Source organism: Pseudochaenichthys georgianus, chromosome 5 (genome assembly GCF_902827115.2).
Source record: "Pseudochaenichthys georgianus chromosome 5, fPseGeo1.2, whole genome shotgun sequence".
Classification (NCBI taxonomy): Eukaryota; Metazoa; Chordata; class Actinopteri; order Perciformes; family Channichthyidae; genus Pseudochaenichthys; species Pseudochaenichthys georgianus.
In genome coordinates, this window is record NC_047507.1 from 38,366,379 (window position 1) to 38,390,826 (window position 24,448).

The 24,448-nt window shown below is 41.1% G+C and overlaps 1 protein-coding gene and 1 long non-coding RNA gene across 3 annotated transcripts; one reads left to right on the forward strand and one right to left on the reverse strand.

The window, feature by feature from the left end:
• Positions 1–475: 475 nt before the first annotated feature.
• On the reverse strand, positions 476–10,621 carry LOC139433899 (uncharacterized). 2 transcript variants are annotated; one of them, XR_011643293.1, is made up of 4 exons: positions 10,301–10,621; positions 1,745–1,824; positions 1,025–1,160; positions 476–631 (listed from the first exon to the last, which is right to left on the reverse strand). It is a non-coding gene; the product is annotated as an uncharacterized lncRNA (long non-coding RNA). The 2 variants fall into 2 exon arrangements; XR_011643294.1 differs by having other exon boundaries at positions 476–644.
• A 6,258-nt stretch (positions 10,622–16,879) lies between these two features.
• abraa (actin binding Rho activating protein a) lies at positions 16,880–21,618 on the forward strand. The gene is made up of 2 exons (XM_034082696.2): positions 16,880–17,884; positions 21,020–21,618. Exons 1-2 carry the CDS (start codon positions 17,261–17,263, stop codon positions 21,455–21,457), a joined length of 1,062 nt encoding a protein of 353 aa, XP_033938587.1. The 5' UTR covers positions 16,880–17,260; the 3' UTR covers positions 21,458–21,618.
• The last annotated feature ends 2,830 nt before the right edge of the window (positions 21,619–24,448 follow it).

Below are 24,448 nucleotides of genomic sequence, written 5' to 3' on the forward strand. Positions count from 1 at the left end.
CCCAACCACTCTTAACAACGTTAACAGACAGCAGAGCGGTGGGAGCCGGTTGGTCAATCCCCGACCCGTATTGCGCATGCACAGATCTAAGATCCAGTAGAAATTATAAAAAAGTAAAAGTCTGCTGTTTATTGTTCTACTAGGCCAAAATAGAGTCAAAGAGTATATGAGAGTAAGAGTGTGTTAATTAATATATTTGGCAATTTGGAGTAAGTCTGTAGATTTGTTTGTGTGTGTGTGTTTCAAGGCCTCTCACGATAATTAATTTTGTTGGATACATTTTCCCGTAAATTATTGCGATAAACGATAATATTGCCGGCACCGTTGTATGACCATTTTAGACCACTGACATAATGACAATATATAATAATAATTCAAGTACATCCTTTCAAACTGCTAGTCACATCCTCATGTAAATGGAAATGTATCGAGGTCAGAAAAGTTATCGAGTTCATTTTTATTTATCGTACGATAAGTCAATTAATTGCTTATTGCGAAAGGCACACAATAAAACAGTGGAAACAAACATGTGTTTGACTTTCATTAGTGAATACAACTTTTTTCTTGTTTATGTCCATCATTTTTCTGTTGTGTAGCGTCCAGCCTTTCCCAATCTGGCCTGCATTTATGTCTGTTGAAGCAAACTGAAAATGAATGTACAGATATAAGAACACTGTAAAAAAAAGACACATCGAGTTTACGTTAAAATTCGGGCAGCTGTGGTTGCCGGAACTTGATCGTTAAAAGTAGAGTAAAATACATTACAAATTACAGTTGGTTGGCATAGACGTTACAGTCAACAATTGCTTATGGTGAATTACAATGGCAAAAACCAATAGAACTAGTGTACACGGTGCAGCTGAGCTGTATTATCTGGGAAATAGAAGAATCGGATCAGGATTCGGTATTGGCAGACAATCAATATCAAATGACTCGGATCGTTATTAGCATCAGCATTTGATCACCTTTGTCGACTTGCAGCCTAAATACAAAGATAACTCCACTCCTCTCCTACCACTCTTACCTCTAATAAGCCTTGGTTGAACTAGACATGTCCTGTAATGGTCTTAAAATCTCATAACATTGGCTTTTAATGTTCCTCTTGGATGTTCTTCTTGACCCTCAGAGAAAGAGAAAATGTCCTGTCTTTCAGGCATGTCCTTTCGTAACAAAAATGACAGGAAACATAAAACATATTATTGCAGAACAAGTGTGTTATTTATCAAAGCGGTGTGTTTGTGTGTGTAGGGGCTGTAGATATAATTATTTTGTAATTGTAATTTTTTTTTTTCAACAGTGAGCTACAAAGACAATCAGATTATGAATGAACAGTATGAAGTTCATCAACATTGAAATATATTTTATTATCAAAATAATATTTAACTGTTATCAAAACGTAGTGCAACTGTAGAAGCTTGCTCTGTTTTCTCACTGAAAGAATAACTTTTACCACGTTTTTTCAGACAATATTGAGAGATAAATAGTAGCAGTTCTCACTATGTGTTAAATATCTTTGCCTTCAATACATTAAATTAGAAAGCTGACAAAATCATATTGCTAAATCTCTACAGTAAATGTAACTTTTTGCATGGAAAAAACCCTCAACTTAACTGATGTGTAGGTGATCTAGTATTTAGTATTGTTTAATGGAATGTATATCAGTGTATTCAAGTCAATACTTCATTCATTTAAACCAATATCTTTCTTGATTCTTTGTACAGTAAGAAAAAAAGAGTCTTTGTACCTGTGCTGAAGTTCACTGCTGTGAGGAGTCCAGTTCTGTCTCTCACTCTCTGGTCCAGCCTGTCTGCATCACCTGGACACCTTAAACAAACAGATATATATGTAAAGTACCATGTGTACAAACAATATAACTTATTATCTTGTGTTGAACATGTTGGATTGTGTATTGTCCGAGTCAGGGTCCTTTTTATTTTACTGTAACTTTGGAAGTTGTGTTACCAATGCTTACTGTTTATTTGATACCCATTTGGTAATGCCATTAATAAAAACAACAAGGTTTGGGTTCGTTCTTCAGATGACTGTGACGTTAACGTGTAAGCTCAATAATGCTCCAGCTCAACCAACCATATTGTAATATCTAAGTAATCATCTTGAAATATGACATTATTATTTTTAATATACATGCATCTTATTGTGAGGTTGATTTCACATACACTACTTCAACGTTAACTTGTCTACATACTTGAGCATAGCCAATTTAAGTTAACCTTAGCGATGCATACAGTTCCTCCTACATAATAAAATATCTCTCTAAGTTACAAGGATGATTAACCCCAATTACAATTTATTTTATTTCAACTAAATTCTTTTTCTTATTATTATTATTATTATTATTATTATTATTACTGATATCATTATCGTTATTATATATGTAATATGTTTCACTTTTTATTACAAACATTTTTTTTCACTTTTACATTTTTTCCCCCCGCTTTTAATTCAAATGAGAGTGCATAACGACTCAACTGAGGGTGCAATGCACCCTTATGCACCCCCGTAGAACCGGGCCTTGGCTGCAGTGAAACAGGCCACATCACAGACTGGCCCACAGAGCAGCGTCCATGGCAGTGAATGCGACATACCCTTTTTTTAGGAATCTGGTGCCGCTATCTGTCTCAGTGTACACAGGAAATAAAAGCACACATGTGCATCACACACAGTCGGATGCATGTGAGTGAATTTACTTGACTCCCACAGTAAAGGAAAACTCAGTTTGGTGCCACACTGCTCCCAGAAACCTGCAGGTCCGCTGCAACTCTTACTACTTTTAATTCCAGGCTGAAGACTTTTCTTTTTGTCGCTCCTTTTAATTGAACTATTCATATCTTAGAATGCACTGTAACTTTTATCCATGTATATTTTCTTTTTAAGTTTATTTTATTAGCTTTTATTTTTAATGACTGATTTTAAATGCCATTTTCTTAATGTCTTTCGTTGTTTTTTTTGTAAAGCACTTTGAATTGCCTTGTGTTGAAAAGTGCTATATAAATAAACTTGCCTTGCCTTACAGAGCAACATTTGAAAATGTAGCACGAACACCACCAACAAAAAAACTCTTCTGAACTACTTGCCCCACTGCCACATGTTTTATTCAAAACGGTGCATTTCGCCAGCTGTTAACTAATTTGAATCAACTACTAAACCACTAAGTATTACATGTTGTGTGTGCCTCGTCCATGAAAGTAGGCTAAATTTGCTAGCACGCTAACTAGCTAAATTGCTAAGCTTAAACACTGACGTTAGCTAACGTTTGTTTGATATCCACATTAAGCTGACACGCTAACAGGGATGTACAGAGTTAATAAAGTACAAAAATATTCATACATGATTCAAAATCCACGAGTATTCATATTAGACGAGGGTCCATGCTCTCTCTTCTCTTCAACTGGAACCGTCTGCTTTTTTTTCAAATGTCTGGACCTTGCGCAAACTCCTCTGACGTCATCGGAGGGGTCGCCCACCTTTACTCACATTGCCCAAGTATATTTTACTTGTTTTTCACAGGTTGTAGATCAACCCATTACTTTAGTTACCATTTACTTGGTGCTATGATTTAAATGTACAAATCAAAATGAAGATCCAAAATTACTGAGAGGGGTCTGCCTGCAGACCTCCACTCTCAGGACAGTTCCGGTGCAGGCTGCGCTCTCAGGACACCTCCACTGTCAGTACAGGAAGTGACGATTCTGACGTATGCTAGCTAATAGTGATGCTAAGGCTCCCATGAAATTACTTGCAAATTCAAATTCATTAAATAAAAGGAGAGATTTTGAGTAAAAGAAAATTATTAGTAATTTCTTGTATAATTTAAACCAGGGGTAGCCAACACGATGCCCGCGGGCACTCAGTCGCCCGCAGGGGCAACGTGAGGCGCCCGCCGGGCACGTTCTAAAAATAGCTCACCAAGAAAATCCAAAATGTATAAAATTAAAATAATCTACCCTATGCATAAACAAAACTTAAATCATAGCGAACTCTATCTACTTACTACAACTCTATATCTATCTAACACCCCTCCTCCCCCCACTCCCACAATGAATATCGACCAATCACGTTCTTGCTTGATTTGCGGGACCAGCGTTGCAGTCGGGAAGAAAAGCAATGTGGCACCTCCCCGTTGATTTTCCTTCTGGCAGAATCGACACTACACATCATCCCCATTGAACAGCCTAGTCATGCCAGCCTATACAACACATGAGGGGCAGAGTTTTACTCTGTGGGTTGTAACTTGCATATATTTGTTCCACTTGACGCACAAACGCGCATGGCGTAATCTCCAGGGGAGACCTCTCCCCCGCTCTTTTCGAAATCCCGTTTGTGTCCCCCCACTTTACAAATATGTTTATTATTTTTTAACGCAAGCCGTCATCGCCACGGAAGAGCACACAGCCTGTGTGTGTGTGTGTGTGTGTGTGTGTGTGTGTGTGTGTGTGTGCGTGCGTGCGACCTGAAAGTATAGAATTACGTATGTGTTTGAGAATGTGTGTGACTGAGTAAGTGTTTGAGTGTGTTTGAGTGTGTGTGTAAGTGTGTGTGTGTGTGTGTGTGTGTGTGTGTGTGTGTGTGCGTGCGTGCGTGCGTGCGTGCGTGCGTGCGTGCGTGCGTGCGTGCGTGCGTGCGTGTGTGTGTGTGTGTGTGTGTGTGTGTGTGTGTGTGTGTGTGTGTGTGTGTGTCTCACAGGCTGTGTGTTTCTCACTCTGCCAGGACTGGCACTCGGTCCAGCCAATAATGAGATCACTCCTGGCTCGCTCTGCTGCAGCAATGGCGTCAGCGGACACAGGAAAAGACACCCTCCAGTACACACATATATCTATTATGTAGAGGTGGAAGAAGTACTCCGATCTTGTACTTACAATAAGTAAAAGTAAAAGTACCAGAGTGTAGGAATACTCTGTTACAAGTAAAAGTCCTGCATTCAAAATGTTACTCAAGTAAAAGTAAAAAGTATTGGCATCTAAATGTACTTTAAGTACCAAAAGTAAAGTACTCATTATGCAGATTGGTCCATTTCAGAGTCATATATTCTATATGTTTTGGTTATAATTATTGATGTATTGTTGTGTTTATCAAACTGGTAAAACTAGAACTAATTTCAATGACTTTATGTGAATTCAATCCAGGTGTTGATCTTAATGTTTATCATTAAGCTATATCTGCAAAGTAAATAAATGTAGTAGAGTAAAAGTACAATATTGACCTAAATATATTGAATATACCCTAACCCTAACCCTCAGATAAAAGAAGATACAAGTTTACTGGCATGTTAATAAAAAATCATCAAAAGGCCACAGTAGAGGAATATTATACACAGGCCTGTGGAGTATGAGATGTACGGAGCCCCTAAAGGTTCATGGAGAAAAAAAAAAAGTATCTTGTGCGCACGATATACTTTCTCGTTCGCACAAAATACTATTTTGTGTGCACGAGATAGTATTTCGTTAAAGTTACCGGTGCGCCAAGTAGGAAGTGGAGCACAGAGGAGACAACCGTTTCATTCCAGACTGTTATGTTTATGTGGAGAAATGGCAGTGTATACATTATTTGATATATATTTCAAACTCAGACTTAATTTAGGGACATTTTGGCCAGGGGTGTAGAGCTATTTGTTTAAGCACCGGATTCGCAAAACAGAAGAGTCTGTAAACCAGTCTGCTTTGATCTACACTGAACAAAAATATAAACGCAACACTTTTGTTTTTGCTCCCATTTTTCATGAGATGAACTCAAAGATCTAAAACATTTTCTATATACACAAAATAACCATTTCTCTCAAATCTGAAAAAATCTGTGATAGTGAGCACTTCTCCTTTGCCGAGATAATCCATCCCACCTCACAGGTGTGGCATATCAAGATGCTCATTAGACAGCATGATTATTGCACAGGTGTGCCTTAGGCTGGCCACAATAAAAGGCCACTCTGAAACGTGCATTTTTGCTTTATTGGGGGGGTCAGAAAACCAGTCAGTATCTGGTGTGAGGGGTAGGGTTAGGGTTAGGGTAATGTTGTGAATCGAGTGGCCCATGGTGGTGGTGGGGTTATGGTATGGGCAGGCGTATGTTATGGACGACGAACACAGGCCACTCGATTCACAACATTACCCTACCCCTACCCCTCACACCAGATACTGACTGGTTTTCGGACCCCCCCAGACCCCCCCAATAAAGCAAAAATTCACGTTTCAGAGTGGCCTTTTATTGTGGCCAGCCTAAGGCACACCAATAATCATGCTGTCTAATCAGCATCTTGATATGCCACACCTGTGAGGTGGGATGGATTATCTTGGCAAAGGAGAAGTGCTCACTATCACAGATTTTTTCAGATTTGTGAACAATATTTGAGAGAAATGGTTATTTTGTGTATATAGAAAATGTTTTAGATCTTTGAGTTCATCTCATGAAAAATTGTGCTTTAGCACGGGGATATTCCTGAGCTGGATTTGGGTTTTTAGAGTATTGCTGGGTTCTTTGATCTTTCTTCTTGCTGAGCTGCATTTTTAGTTTAGCCACCTGCTTCCTTAAATCTTCTGTTTCTGTCATGTACTTCTGGAGTACATTAGCATCATAAGGAAAAACCTCTGGCACAAGCTGCATATTTACAGATGATTTTGTTTTTGTTCCCCCAAAATGACGATGCATACGATCAAGCTTAGAAGCTCTCCTATCTTCTTCTGTACGCAACTGCAGTAAGAAGTCTGAAAAGTCAGGTGGTGTTGCAGAGTTAATTTCTTGCTGTAATGCCAGAAGAAGTGACTGATCCCAACATCCACGACGAAACTGTCTCAACAAGTGTCTGTTTGCTTCTGCATTTGAAATGCCACCTCTCTGTATAGCTGTGTTCAGCAATGTTTGCAGTCGCTGCAGAAACTCAGAGGCTTTCTCTTCTGTGTTTTGTTGTGTGCCAAGACACCTTGCAAAGATCTCTTCCCCATCCTCAACTAACCCATATGCTGAGTCGAGAAGTTTGACATAATCAAGGGGAGTTGCATGTGGACCTAGCTGTCTTACTAAGCTAGAAGCGGGTGGAAGCAGGCTCTCCAAAATCTTACGTCGCTGGATATCAACAGTGGGGTTATCATGCATCATAAGCTCCACATGGAGAGACCATGTCTCAAAGTCCACTTCATTTGGGGGCTTAGGATCTCTTCCTAAGAAAGGACGAAGCCATTTGGATCCTGGATTTGATGCATTGGAGCCATCATTCTTAATAACATGCTCTACGATGATCCTTTGACTCTCAGGGGGATTGACAATGCTGTTGTCTGATGCTGCTTTGTTGAATGAATGAGCTTGCTGCAATGATTGTGTCCTACCTCTAGCTTTGGAGGCAAGTTCTGGAGAAGCACCTTGAGTAAGCTTGGTGTGTCTGCGTATCAAAGGAGTCCGACTGTCATCAGAGTCTGCATCACTCTCAGAGACTGAGCTGTCAGAGGCATCAGTTGTCTTCAGGTGCAGATCCAGGAGCAATCCAGCCTGTACCTATTGAGTGCCTGGCAATTGATGGCACTGCCATACCAGCAGGTTTCCGTCAAACTGATGTGCTTGTGTCCTGTACATTGCCACACATGTCACTTGAAGACTGGGTACGTGAACAGGGACAAGATCAAATCATCAGTAGAGTAATTGCCATCTTGAATTCAGGAAACCGTCTGACATACAGAACAAGGCAGCGGGAAGACAGAGAAGTCCAGCTGATTGGTCATGATCGATGGAGTCTTATACAGAAAACGCATCAGCCAAGGAGAACCTTCCTATCAGCTTGTCCTTCCAAAGAGTCAGAGAAAAACATCTCTTGAAAGCCTCCATGATGCTGTTGGGCACATGGGTGTGGAGAGAACCCTTGACTTAGTTCATGCCCGATTCTATTGGCCACAGATGGCCGTAGATGTCAATGAAAAAATCAGGACTTGTGAGAGGTGTGTCAGGAGAAAGGCACGAGCTGAAAGGAATGATCCACTGGTGAATATAAGAACTTGCCGCCCTTTGGAGCTAGTCTGCATGGACTACCTTTCCCTTGAGCCAGATGGAAGAGGAACCAAGGACATCTTGGTCATAACGGATCATTTCACAAAATATGCTGTTGCAGTTCCTACAGCAGATCAAAAAGCAAAGACGGTAGCAAAAGCTCTATGGAACAACTTTTTCAGCCACTATGGATTTCCTGAACGATTGCATAGCGACCAGGGTCGTGATTTTGAGTCAACCCTGATCAAAGAGCTTTGCTCACTTCTAAGCATCAAAAAGACAAGGACTACACCTTATCATCCACGTGGAAATCCTGTGGAGCGATTCAACAGAACCCTTCTTGTTGGGAACACGTTGGGAACACTTGAAGAAGGAGACGAAGTCAAATGGAGGGATTTTGTGCAACCCCTCGTTCATGCATATAATTGCACAAAAAATGATACCACAGGCTTTTCTCCCTATCAACTCATGTTTGGCCGGCAGCCAAGGCTTCCAATTGACATTGTCTTTGGTCTGAGTCCAGAGAGATCCAAACTCTCATTCAGAGTATGTCAAGAAGTTGACCGAAAGTCTAACTGAAAGCTACCGTTTAGCTACTGAACATAGTCGGAAAAATGCTTTTCAGAACAAACAGAGGTATGACAACAAAGTAAGAGAATCTACCCTGGCAGCAGGAGACCGAGTCCTCGTAAGAAACGTCAGTTTCAGGGGAAAACATAAAATTGCTGATCGCTGGAGTAAACCCATATACACTGTGGTTAAACAAATCCAAGACTCACCTGTCTATGTCGTGGTGCCAGAGAACACAGGAGGACCTGAACAAGTGTTACACAGAGACTTGCTTTTGCCCTGTGGATTTCTACCGTCTGATGTTGAATGAGTATGCCCTCAAAAATCTAAAACCAGACAAGAACCAAGTACAGTTTCACTTCCTGATGTTCCTGAAGCTCTCGCTGAGGTTGAATATGAAATACCTCATATGGAAGATAAAGTTGAGTACTACTCCCACTACGACACACTGATGGAAGAGACAGCAGTCACATTGATGGACAAGGAACAAAGTAGCCCGATCACACAAGAGAATAGTGGATTCGGAGGAGAGCCTCACACTGAAGGAACAGCTGGAAGAGACTTTCACATGGAAGACCAATGTCTCTCTGAGAGTGAGGAAGTGGATTTGAGTTTTAATGTGTCTTCTCTCAATCCTGAAGTTCCAGCATTCCAACCCAATGGAGTTAAAGTTGAGGAAAACTGGGAAGAAATCCAACATAAAAAAGGTTCGTTAACAAAAAGCGAGCTTTATTATAAAAAGCCGAAGGCATGAAAAAACAAGAAACTAACAGAAACAAAACCGGGGAGCACGACAGACGGGAACAAACTTACATACGGGAACAGGCAGGAGACATGGACAAGTATGGGTGACAGTGACATGAAATGATGACAAACAGACATGGAGCACAGGGGAAGACAAGACTAAATACACAGAAGGGTAATCACAGGACAAGACACAGCTGGGCAGGGGAGGAAGAAACACAAGGGCAACAGGTGAACACACTCAGACACACCAGGGAAACTAACGACAGGGAGGAAAAACACAGGGAGAGGGACCAGACATTATACAAAGAGGAAAACATAAATCCAAAACCATGACAAAATTGTCAGAAAAGAAAAGCCTCTCTCTTTTCCTCCGTACCAACATCTCTAAAAACGGGGGTACAACAGGGCTGATCCAGATTTGCGGCTAATATGACGTATCGGATATTTGGGCTGGCTTTACGCCCACGGACCTATCAGAAACTAGACCCTCCAGAAAAACGCGGGCAAAAATCCTTGATTATGCGGGCAAAAATCCTTGATTATGCGATCAAACATGCGGGGTTTTATGTGATTTTATGCGGTGAAATTGCGGGGAGTGTGCGGAAAAAATGTGCGGAAAAAAAAATGTGCGGAAAAAATAAATATTGGGCTGTCTTATTTATTTATTCTCTCTCACACACAACCTGCCACTAACGTTAAACCTCTTTACTATTCAATTAAACACATTCAATGTGTATTTATTGTAAAAGCAATTGGGCTATTTTAATCACACTCTCTCTCTCTCTCTCTCACACTCACACACACACACACACACACACACACACACACACACACACACACACACACACACACACACACACACACACACACACACACACACACACACACACACACACACACACACACACACACACACACACACACACTTCTCCGCCCTCATTCTGTTTTCATTTACTCGTTCGTTATCTGACCAGCTTCAATCTTGTAGGCTTCTCACCTCGTTTCTTGTAGCCCTCGAAAGGGTTTTGGAGGTTGATGCCTCGGTGAACGTGAGTTGTTTGGCTTTCTTGTCCGCAGCAGCAGAAAGCATTTTCGAATGTTTGAATGAATCGAAGTGGGTCGTCACCGTCGATGTTCTCTTATGCTCCAACACACAGTTGCACGGGGTGCAGAACAGTTTCCCCCCACTTTCGTGCAAGACATCGGGGTACTGCTTTGCCCGGTCTTTAGCAGAAACGTTCGTCGGTAAATGAGATGGATTAGATTTTTTCATCTTGGTGTTTTCTCTCTCGTGTGAGCTCCACACGTTCACTCTACGGTGTTGTTTACCTTCTGTGATGCGCGGGTTGATGACGTCGCGGCAACATCATCACTTCACGTCAAGACGAGTTAACTTTTTTTTTTCTCAACTTTGTGTGGAAAAATGCGGGGATTATGCGGCCTTTTGATAAATAAGCGGCCTTTTAAAAATCTGCGTCATTTTGCTGATTATGCGGTAAATTCTGCGATCGCAGAATCGCGTTTTTCTGGAGGGTCTAAGAAACAATGCGCTACGTGTTTTGGAAGTAATATGGTCTTTGTTTACATTAACAAGCATCGCTAACACTCAGAGCTAACCTGTACTGGAGAGAGTATGTGTAAAAAAGCAATATATAAAAAGTAACTCATCTTGTAGTAAACCCGCACGAGAAAAAGCATTTGAGCTCCGTACTGTTTCAGAAATAATGCTTGATGTGGTTTGGAACATGATATGGCGTTTAATCACGGCAGCGTTTAGCAGAGTATCTGGGTAGAATTCTCCTGCATGAGCACTGTCTTCTATTTTTAAAGCTACGGACCCAGAATCAGCACTTCTCTAACAGGGCTGAAATAGATTGGTATGAGGGATGTCTAGAATGGGTGATGACTTCAGAGACATGTTATTTATATATCTGAGACCTATAATATATGCCTAAAAATAGTATAATAGGAGACTTGTCTATCCCCTTTATGTAGTCATGGTAGATAATATATTTGTTTATGAGCACAGTGGGAGAAATTGCGTTTATTTTTATTTTCTAAATACATATATTCATGTATTTATGTTATAATATTGCTCCTGGGACAATTTATTTAAGATTTGTTTACTTTGTTTCCAAAACTAACTAAGATAGTCCTAATTTCAGTATGCTTACAAAAGCAGGACTCAGCATTATTATCCAGGCAGTAGCTCATGGCTCACAAACCTAAAGTATAAGAAGTATTTCCTCTGATGAAGTCATGTATAAATACTTATCGTTACTCTCTGTGCGTACACCTTCGTCACAGCTTTCAAGTGCCGCCATGTCTATTTCTGTGCAAGCCTGCTGTGCACAGTGAGCTGTGGGAGCGTGCACGCGAGGCAGCGGCTGGCATGAGGTCGGGAAACTGAAACGCACACACGCACGCACACACGCACACACACACACACACACACACACACACACTCACACACACACACACACACACACACACACCAGGAACCTGAGCTGGTGACCGCTTGGCCCCTGCTTGGTCGGTTATTTTAGTCCTCAGACATGCAGAACACTCATTGGGCTTTATCTATCTGCGACACAGATACAAATGTTTAAGCAAGACTGGTAATTCACTCTCACGGACAGCATCATACTCAACATTTTCTATAATTATGCTTTGGTTTAACAGATAAATCTATAGCACCTAAAAGGATCATCTTTAGGATGCATTATGTGTCTGATGCTGATGCAATAAGGTCAAAGGAAATGTCATAAACAACACCAAACGCTTTACGTTATTATATTTCATTTATGTTTTTATATTTTAATATGGCTTGAAAAACTCCCCAGCCCTGTACATGAAAGAGAAAGGATTAAGTGTTATTATGGGCGTAACAAATATAACAATAAGTTCTCACATTAAGTAAAAGCATAAAGTGAAGCCTTATTTAGTGACTGCGTATACTTTGGCTTTTGGGTTGTTGTTTTTTTTGGTTTGTGTTGTCTTTAGAGTAGGTGTTTGTAATGTATAATCTTATGTTTGTTGAAAATAAAAAGAATATTAAAACAGATGTGTTTTGGCTTTACATGAATATCAAAATGTTTCAGCTATATTTATTTTTAAGGAGGAATATATGCGGAAGTATTCAGAACTCTTACTTATAGCAAAGTATAATATCAAACCTCAAAAATATCAAGACTTGCATTCAAACTTACTATGGCCCATTTGAGAATAATATATATGACAGGATTGTATTATAATTATTGGTGAATTAATGTGTTTATCACATCTCCTCCGGAAATATTTTATTTCTTTGATTACTCTTTATGTGAAGCGTCATTTTTGAATGTTACTAATGTGGCAATAGTTGTATCTTACCTATGAAATACAACAACAAACAATTGTTGATTATATTTTGCATAAACGAATGTGAATATTTAAATAAACTACAGCTGTTCAATGAAAATGTACAATATGTACAGATCATGAAGAAATACCACTCAATCTTAAAGCTCTGATCTCTACATGTGAGACAGCGATTCTATTCCAGTGTCTGTTGAATTCCAACACAGAGAAAGGTTGTCAGTAGTTTGTAGAATAAATAAAAATTCATTTTACACCAACACATACCGATAAATAGGAGATCCAAAGAAACTGATACTGCTGCAGTGGTCTTTTTTTTTTTTTTTTTTTTTAATTAACATTACTTAGTATTGTGTGTATAAATGCATAATGACAACAGCAGAAATAACAAAGAATTAAAGAGATTACAGTAGAACCATAGTTTAAAGACACAACCTAATACAATATGAACACTAATAACTGCATGAGGTTTATTAATCATTCATTGCACCATAAATCTCTCCGTCAATCTGTCACTCAATCCATATTAATGTTGCTGTTTTTAACACACTTTCCCCTGTGCTCATTATAATGACTGTCGCTAATGAGTTTTTCCACGGAGAAAAATGATGTAACAAGCCGTATGAGAGCAAATCTCTGGGGTATGTGCTGAAAAATAAATCATTAGTTCATTAGATTTATGGAAAAGTATAGCTTCTTTGTTCATTACAAACGCAAACAAACTAATTTCACATTAACATAGAGATGCAGTCAGTTTATTAAAATAACAGTAGAGATGCGTCTGATTATCTACTCGGAGAAATGCACCGTTTGAGATAACTTGAATACAAAATCTTTGAAAACATGATTTAACAATCAATAGTAACAGGATTTTTTGTATTTACCATGTTCATGATTTAGAATATGTGGCTCAGAAAGTGTATTGTAAATATGGGTGATGCTCAAAGACTTATTTTAGTATTATTATAAGAAACATTGAATTTTGCCAGTACTTTTAAAACCATGGGAGATGAGATAATACAACTTTATAAAGATAAATCTAAGGCCAATAGCTTTTATTTTTGTCCCCCTGCTGTTTATTGTCCAACCTCCTACGGGGGCCGACACGTGCAAAAGCGCCACAACGGCCCAAAACACTTACATTACGAGAAACGCGCTGCAGTTTCAAAAACGATGCAAATATAAAAACACAAATGTGCCATACAAATTGCAAATGAAGAAACATCTTCATAACCCCTGGAACAAAAGCGCTGCATTAACAAAACGCTACAAAAGAAAAAACGCTGCAAGAAGCTCAAAACACAACGGTAACCAGGGGACACTAAAAAGCAGTGGCGAACCGTCAGGGCCTTCAAGGTATTCAGAGAATACCCTGGAACACTCAGATAAAACAAACAAAAAATGCGGGGTGTGTGTGTCAACAGAAATTCCAGCCACGGTTCGCCACTGCTAAAAAGTGACGCACAAAGCTAGGACCGGAGCACTTATTGACGTTCGGGGGCTTTAAAGTTGGCCAACTGTCCCTGTCGGCAGAGTCAGTCTGTTACATATTTTCTAACTAAGTATTTTGTCAGTTTATTTGAAATAACTAGTTTAGCTACAATAGCTAGCTAGCAGATCTGCAATCATATCATAAGGAATCATGTGATCACATTGTTAAATAAGCCGATAAGACATTTTAAGTACGCTTTCAGTGACAGAGATTGTTGTGCAGCGTGTACCGATGTCAGTGTTTTAGGCCATTGTAGCGCGTTTGCCCGTGATAGCCACCATCATTATTTGATCTTTAGCCCATTGAAATGTAGTTTTAAAGTTACCATCAGCATGTAATAATAGGCTAAATTAAATGTTAAATATATTAATTTTTGAATGATCCATCCATCCATCTTCTCCCGCTTATCCGTAGTCGGGTCGCGGGGGTAGCAGTTCCAGCAGAGAGCCCCAAACTTTCTTTTCCCCTCATCAACCAGCTCCGACTGGGGGATCCCAAGGCGCTCCCAGGCCAGCGAAGAGATATAATCCCTCCACCTGGTCCTAGGTCTACCCCTTGGTCTCTTCCCAGCTGGACGTGCCTGGAACACCTCCCTAGGGAGGCGCCCAGGTGGCATCCTAACTAGGTGCCCGAACCACCTCAACTGGCTCCTTTCGACGCGAAGGAAGAGCGGTTCAACTCTGAGTCCCTCCCTGATGACCGAACTTCTCACCTTATCCCTAAGGGAGACGCCAGCCACCAGGCGGAGGAAACCCATCTCGGCCGCTTGTATCCGCGATCTCGTTCTTTCGGTCATGACCCATCCTTCATGACCAGAGGTGAGGGTAGGAACGAAAATGGCCCGGTAGACAGAGAGCTTCGCCTTCTGGCTCAGCTCCCTTTTCGTCACAACGGTGCGGTAAAGCGACTGCAGTATCGCTCCCGCTGCTCCGATTCTCCGGCCCATCTCACGCTCCATTGTTTCCTCACTCGAGAACAAGACCCCGAGATACTTGAACTCCTTCACTTGGGGTAAGGACTCATTCCCTACTTGGAGTGGACAGTCCATCGGTTTCCTGCTGAGAACCATGGCCTCAGATTTGGAGGTGCTGATCCTCATCCCAGCCGCTTCACACTCGGTTGCGAACCGATCCAGTGAGTGCTGAAGGTCGCAGACCGATGAAGCCATCAGAACCACATCATCTGCTAAAAGCAGTGGTGCAATCCTTAGTCCACCGAACTGCAGACCCCCTCCCCCATGACTACGCCTCGAAATCCGATCCATGTATATTACAAACAGGATTGGTGACAAAGCGCAGCCCTGGCGGAGGCCAACCCTCACCGGAAATGGGTCCGACTTACTGCCGAGGACCCGGACACAGCTCTCGCTTTGGGAGTACAGAGATTGGATGGCCCTGAGTAGAGACCCCCTCACCCCATACTCCCGCAGCACCTCCCACAGTAACTCCCTGGGAACTCGGTCATACGCCTTCTCCAAGTCTACAAAACACATGTAGACCGGATAAGCGTACTCCCAGGCCCCCTCCAGGATCCTTGCGAGAGTAAAAAGCTGATCCGTCGTTCCAAGACCAGGACGGAATCCGCATTGTTCCTCCTCAATCTGAGGTTCGACAATCGGCCTGACCCTCCTTTCGAGTACCTTGGAGTAAACTTTCCCAGGGAGGCTGAGTAGTGTGATGCCTCTGTAATTGGCACACACCCTCTGATCCCCCTTTTTGAAAAGGGGAACCACCACCCCGGTCTGCCACTCCTTCGGTACTGTTTCCGACTTCCATGCAACGTTGATGAGACGTGTCAACCATGACAGTCCCTCAACACCCAACATTTTTGAATGATGTGTATTGGCAATGATTGCCGTTATATTAAATAATAATAATAATGTGGCATGGGCCAAATGCTCAGCATGACACATAAGTAAAACATAATAACTGATTGATGACATGGCAAATAACATACCAAGACCCCAGCAAAACAATATTCAGTGAAACCAGCCAACAAGCAACACAAATATAATTAATGAAAAAAAGGAACTACGTCATATATCAGATAAGGGCTGAGAGCAAATAAGTAATTTTGCTTTTGAAGCCAATATTGAGTCACTTTAATTGCATCCATCACCGAGAGCCATGAGCCAGAATGTCTCACTCACATACTCACAGATAAACACAGACTGGACGCTTCACATGCATGGACACACACACACACACACACACACACACACACACACACACACACACACACACACACACACACACACACACACACACACACACACACACACACACACACACACACACACACACACACACACACACACACACACACACACACACTCAGATGCTTTTCATGTGACCCGCAATCTAGAAATTCACACTGACACTGCCATCAAAGTGATTAAAGTATGTTTTCGTTCCATAAAGGAAAATTGCATATTTGAATGAAAACATTGCTATATATACACAATGAACACACACACACTCACACTCTGACTCAGAGCAAAAGCCTGTTTGACAGAAACCCCAGTCGCTAAAAACACTGGCACCTGTTCCCTGGGAGAAATTCCACTCCTCAGTGTGTGTGTGTGTGTGCGTGCGTGCGTGTGTGCGTGCGTGTGTGTGTGTGTGTGGGAACTTGTGAGAATGTTGACACTGGACTTTCCTGTCTCACGTGGCCACGGTGCAGCATCACTTCCTTTACGACCCTCACCCTATTTAAAGGCCGGTGTTGGGCTTCAGCGGGGATTAAAGTCAAAGTCTTTGCACTCTTCACACCAGCAGCTCACCCACTGACCGACTGACAATCTGGAAAGGGTCCTGGAGCTTCTGTGGACGTCCACAACGGTTTTAAAGGCTACGTTTTTGTCTGTGATCACCTGGAAGTTTCAAGCGATGAGTTTCCAATATTGAAGTCTTCATTTGGAACCAATAACTGAGTATTTGCTCAGAGAAAAGCAAGATTTACGTCAACTATTTTCACCCAAAAGAGATTCAAAAACTTTGAAGACAACTCCAGGAATTGCCACAATACACCCTGCAAGACTTTACCAATCGGAAAACACAAGACAAGAGAAATACCAATTTCTGGAAGCTCTTCTGGTATCCTGTCACAATGAGCAGCGGTGGGACCAGCACAGTTTCCCCACAGGAGCCCCAGGCTTTCAAACGGGCCGTACGGAAAATAAAATGTGCCGCTATGGTGGCCAACTTGGCTAAGAGTTGGCAGGGCTGGGCCACCGAACACTCCGACATACAGGACGCCATCCCCAGCGGCTGGATGCCGGACTCTGTCGAAGGGGTGGACGAAAAAGCGCGCAGCCGGGAGGTCAAGCTCACCAACCCTCCTCGAGTGTTCACAGCCGATGCTAGCGACAGCAGCGGTATCCGGACCGGTTCTGTGGCCAAGTCCGTGCAGCCGAAACGCAGCGAGTGCAGCAGCAGCTCCGTGGTAAACGCCATCCGAGGGAAGATGGAAGCAGGGCCTGAAGAAAGCAAGCCTTTCCTGGGTAATGAGTCGCCGACAAGGAGGCGCCAGATGAGGGCGCTGCAGACCGCTGCTGACGGAAGCATCCGAGACAAGACGCGTCTGCTGCAGGACAAGAAGCTGGGGTCGAGGAGCAGCAGTTTGGACACGGAGGACAGCGGGCTGGGAGAGGAGGCGGGGCTCAGCGACAACAACGAATCAAAAACTGAGCTGGGCGACATCCTGAGCAAGAAACAGACCAACAGGCCCAAGGTAGAGTGCTTAATCACAAAGATTGGAAAGTGGATGCAAACACATTAAAAAAGTTACCAAATATCAAGCTACCAAAATAATTCAACATTGAAATGTAAAACTACACCAAGCATTGTTTTTTATATTAACCATGGATCGTCGAAGGAGAAGGGGTCCCTCACAGTAATGAACAGATCATATAAACCCATCTTTTAGCCCCTTTTATCCTATTGTTTTAGGTAAACAGTCTCTACAATTTAAACCAAGTCTTCAGCAAGTTGTATACAAATGTTCCTGCCCAGTATAGTTAGCCGAACATAATGGAGAAATTAGCCACTTAAACCCAAACATCAGTGAATTGAAAACATACAACGAATGTTGGAATACAATGTGTCAGGTAACAAAAACCCAACTCCAAATAAATATAAATGTATGGTATTCCCTTAGCAAGATTGGCAGTTGTTTGCTTAAACATTAACAACTTTTAAAAGTGATGAATATCAAAAATATAAATATGGCTGGGTCGAAGCTGCTAGAGGTCCCTTCTCCAGGTTTGTGCAGAAAAGAACATGTATACAGGCAGATTGTGGAAAAGACCAACACACATAAACCTATTATTTTGTGATAGAGGTCGTGAGAGAATTGGTCATTTGCACATGTTATTGTTGTTGGTGACAGGCTTGTATACAACCTTATAAGAGCAGATTACAGCTGTACTGCCCTTTAATTAAACCCTTACGAGTTTCTCCTGCCTGCATTTCATACAACCACAATGTTCCTGTCCCTGAATAAAATACGAAGTGGAGGACCAATACCCTAAAATTAGAGCGTACATGTTCCCACACAAGTCCCACAGCGTGAATAAACAAGTTTAAGCAGAGATCGCATTGATGTTAAGACATCCGACTCCCTCATGGACACCAAACTGAAAAACAGTTGCATAACTCTGATGCTAAACATCTTTCCTATAAAAGGGCAAAGGAGGCGGCCCGAGGCCCCCTTGACTTGTTGAGGGGGCCGCCAGAGAGCCAACCCATAAAAACACAAGCTGGAACACTGCGCAATGGAATATATGAAAATAATTACAGTCATGCTCTGCAACGTGCTACCTGACCTTCGGGTCTGAAGAGCCGGGGAGGGGGAAATTAGGTGAAGGGACACGGAGAGAAATGAGAGGCACACACTGTTACACAAACATTAAGAGAACAATTATAAATGAGACAGAGAGAAAATATTATATAACTGTATTGATCTTTATTTGGATTAATTGGCAATGGTCATGTAATGTCAATTCCAACTGAATTAAACTAGTTTGATTGTATTTCTTTTTTTGTTACAGGAAAACTGATATGTTGGTTGAATACAGATTTGCACTGAAAAACTGAAACGTTAACTTTAATGAAATGTATTATGTCAACACATTTTACATTACTGCATTAGGTTAGTTGAAAGCAATAATATTAAGTTGAACCTAATATTTTTATTTTAGTTAATATTATTGCTTTTAAAAAATAATTATTATGACTCTAAGGGTTCACATGGTGTTGTAAAAGATCCCTCTGTGACACATCTTTACTTTTCATAGCGCAAATACCAAAGAGATATGGTGACACTGATCTGAAGGCCTGGCAATCTGAGGAACACACCCAGGGAGGTGGGGGGGGGGGAAGTCAGGGTAGGACAACAGATGAAAGGGAAAAAATTGTGATGAAGAAAGTATAGCGAAAGCAAGTATGACAACAACAACAACTAAAAAAGAAGGAACGGAGGAAAAAGAAGAGATGAAGAGTTTAAAGTTTATATGTGTTAATAACATCTATTTTGTTTTACAAATCTCTATAACCAAAATGTTGCAGATAGTATACCATGATAAACCAGGATATGAACCACAAAAGTATTATAAATCAGCTTATAAGCCTTTCAATCTCCAAGAGAATAGGTTTGAGAACCTTCACTTGATCCTCGCGGTTTATATGAGCATACACACAGCTAGCAAAGGCCAAGCAGCGGATCAATTACACCTTCTGGAGAAGAGGTTATTTGAAGGCATCGTTAACATTTACATATAGACACAGATGGGGTCTGATGCAAAAATGTTAAGCAGGTCTAAAGGACAGGAAGCGAAAAAAGGAAAAGTTGACCAAATGTTAACAAAAGCTTAAACACTAGCAAAATAGCCAAACATATGGGAATAGCATGCACGGGAGGCTGAGATGTCCTGACTGGAAGGTTCCAGTATGGGTCAACGCTGGATCCTATATTTCCCAAAGTGAAACTCATTAGAATCTTGCATTAGACCTGCTGCCTTGTAAAAGCCTTTTTGTCAAACTCCACATTCTCAGAAATGCAGATTTTGTATATTTAAGTGTTGGGGTATCAAGGCGATTACATTTTTAATTCATCAGGGTTATTTTCCTTCCAAAAGAAGAGTTTACCTAAAAAGAATATAAATCATGTGTAGTACTCTTCTTCCTGGAATTTCAATGGTCCTAGAAAAATATTTTCCATAGAATGTTACATTTGCCGAACAGACACAATTGAAAAATGTAATCTAGTGCTAATATCAGTGCTAACCGACTTCACTGAACATTGCTTGGTCTTAGACCTGGTCTTGACTTGTAAATATGCAAGTCCAGGGGATAAGTCCACACCAAATTAGACTTTGTTCGAATGAAAGTCAGCAGAAAATGTTGTAAAATGTCCATAAAACTTAAAATTCCAGCAGCATTAGCCAAGTGTTTCTCTTAAATCATGGTCTTTTGGCAGACAAACACAACTATTACTACAAATGTTGTTAATAAACACACATGCTCCACTCCCCTGAATAACATTTGGAAATAAAACAATTTTTCTTGGACCATAGAGAGCTGGGGAGGTGACGTTTAGACACATCTCCATCCAATATTTTGTATCAGGATCGATTCAGGTGTTTTATAACTGGTATTCTTATGAATTGCTTTATTGAGATGTTGAGCCTGATCCATCCGTTGTTGTACATCAGCTGTAGCACATGTGTTTTTATTGTTATTCAGTAGGACTAACTTCGATGAGGAATCTTTCAAATGTAGGTGCCTTTTTAATGGACAACATTATTTATACATACGTTTCCCTTTGTTGGAGTCCGAAGTTAACTTGCCTGCCCTCTTTGATCTCCAGATTAAAATCACAACTACAGGTGATATCAAGAACCGCTGGCAGCAGTGGTCTCAACAGCACATGGTGGGCCAGAAGCTCAACCCCTTCAGTGAGGAGTTCGACCCCGAGTACGCCATGGCTCAGCGGGTCCGCAAGGGCGAGGACGGATACGGGCGACCCAAAGACGGATCGAAGACGGCGGAGAGGGGCGACCGGGCCCAGAAACATGTCCACAGGGAGATGGAGGAGATGGTGTGGATTATCAAAGACATGGGCATTAAAGACAAGGAGGGGAGAACCATGATAACCTTCGGCCGCCTCTTCGACCGCTACGTGAAGATCTCAGATAAGGTGGTGGGCATCGCTCTGCGCTGCCGCAAACACAAGATGCTGGACTTTGAGGGGGAGATGCTGTGGAAAGGACAGGACGATGATGTGATTATTTCAGTGAGAGACTGAGGACAGACCCAGTGTTTTACAAACTGTTACACACCTACAAATGTCACCGCTCATCTCGAGAAATAACGCTACCCATGTTAGCGGCAGTGCTACATCATGTGCACAAAAAACATTGAGGAATATTTGGAAGAGAGCAACAAATATTAAAGTATGATAACTAAGTGTGTCAACCAATTGGTATCACTCACTTCAATTTGATTCAGGATTAGACTCCAGATTAAGTCAAAATTGCCGCTAATCTCAGGATCTACTCCACTCCGAGGAGAGCTAATAAGGGTAGTAATATCATAATGGAATTTTAAAGTGTTAAAAATATGATTGAGTTTTTGTTTTTAGGAAAGTTATACCAACTGATTGCAATAATGTTAACACACAAAGGCAAACATGATAACATTTGTGTTGGTTTCATTTAATATGCTAGCATTCGAAATTGTAAATATTTAATTTTAAACTATAAGAAGAACATTTTTTGAATTAAAATACACACAAACACATTGGGTTAAAATTATAATTTCAGTGATCAGCAAAATAAATTCAAAGAGACAAACTCTTGCACATTTTTATTTTAACATTACGCCTTTGATAAAAGGTACACACACACACACACACACACACACACACACACACACACACACACACACACACACACACACACACACACACACACACACACACACACACACACACACACACACACACACACACACACACACACACACACACACACACACACACACACACACACACACACACACACACACACACACACACACACACACACACACACCTCATTAGATCTTCTCATCTACCTGACAGGTCGTCCGGTGAAGGGAAGCTATCTTTAGCATGCTAACCATGCTCGCCTCACTAACTATGCTGTTGCTACATACCCTGAGACCCAACCATCCACCACAATGCCAGAACAACTAAGAAAGCTACTCAGAAACTTTGATTGATTTAAATTACTCACCCAAAGTATTTGTGTTATTCTCCTCCTCTTAAGTTTATTCAGTTAAAACAAGACAACATAAAGCGCAGAATAACGTTAGCATTGATGTAGAATATGTGTAGACTGTTAGGTGTATCATGCAGCCCTAATGACAGAACATTGAGAGTTGCAAAGAAATGTGAACAAACGTTTATTTCGACCGATCTTGCTCTCCGGGGCCTGCAGTCAATTACAAAACTGCAAAATTGCGCTACAATCCCTTTTATAGTACAGCGAGAAAATGTATTGGTGTGATAAACAAAAACTCAGTTCAGTCAGACAACTCACTTGTTTCTTGATATGTTTATTAGAAGCAGCATATAGTTTGAGTTTGGCGTCTAGGCTCGGGCATCATCACTCCTCAGATTTACAAAGAACATTGAGTGATGATTAGATAACTATCCCCCGAGCCTACAGGTGGAAGCTGGGTGGAGCTGGGGTGGAAGCTGGGTGGAAGCTGGGTGGAAGCTGGGGTGGTGGTGGGGCAGGCGAGCAGCAGCAACTTGAAACACAGCAGCAGGAACATGAACGCAGCATTAGCAAGTGAACACGGCGGCAGCATAGCGAGGCAGAGGCAGAGGCAGGAAGACCTGGCAGCTTAAATAGCACGGCATGTTTAGGAGAATGTGTTTGGTTGGTTGTCAGAGGGACGAGGTGCGTCACGTGTTGGTGTATGATTGGTGCTCCAGTTGACTGCCTGAACTAGCTCGCCGGCTTCGCCCCATTTAGCATTAGATTTTTTTTATCAGGTCATTATTATTATTATTATTAAATGTGCATTTTGTATGGTATTTAAATGTACAACGTTTACCTAAAATATTTCCTCTTTCACTGAAAGATTTGGTGAATGAATGTGGAGGAACCTTGAGTTTTCTGGACCACACTTAATATCTGTGAACTGTAAACTGACAAACAAACAAATGATCTCATTATAGTGACATGAGTACAGAAAACTCATGATCCGTTTCAGAAATCTTAACTTTGAACTTATATGTTTGAAAAAGACTTGTCTTTTGACTGAATGTTTAGTGTGTACGTAAACATATTGTACAATGAAATGTGTTTAACCTAATTTTAACATTTAGGACGTTTACTGTTGAATTGAGATAAATGAAAAGCAGACGTGTTTTAAAATGTTAAACCTTTCTTCTTTCAAAGTGAAAGCCTGTGAGTCTTCTTACAGAAGTACAAAGACTGTGCAGTTGGGTGTATCACGCACAGATTAAGATTAATGTAAATGTACATATATACCTTACATTCGGACACCCAATAAATATTCAGACTGTGAAGTTGTCAGAGTGTTAGTTTAGGCCACATTGAGGTCAATAATGATAACACAATTGGAAAGCTGATTTCCAGTTTTCCTTTAATAATCGGGATACTGTGCAATACTAAGCTATTTAGCAAATATCAGCAGGACACAAACGTTATTACTGTTATTTCATCATTAGTATTGTGAGGACATCAACAGCTCTTTTTGAAGGATTAGGTTCTATACTTTTCCAAAATGGAAACTTAACAAGAAACATTAAGCCAAAATGACAGAGGGTAAAACTGCAAGCTGCTGACTGTTTACTTCAAGTGTAAAACAAAATCACAAAACTACAGTTACACAAAGAAGTCCACAGGGATTTAAAACATAACAGAAATGTTGAAGTATATATTTGGCAGCGGACGCAATAAAAGGGTTGATGATGTATTTTAAGTACATTTCAGGTGAGAATATTTCCTCATCAAATAATCCACTAGCCAGACACTGTGATCATACTGAGAGGCAGGAGACGTGGTTCCAATTCATACAAGTATTACATTTAATTACAAAATGTCAACAACAACACTTTCACACAGGGCAGTGATAACAAAAGGGGGGCCTAATCAGGAGCTGAGGCTTAGCACTGTGGAATGGGTCGATGGAGAGAGGGATTCCAAATCAAAAATAAGACGCAGTCACACTTGAGCAACATGCACACAGACACACTTAAGAAGAAAACCAAGACCTGGGG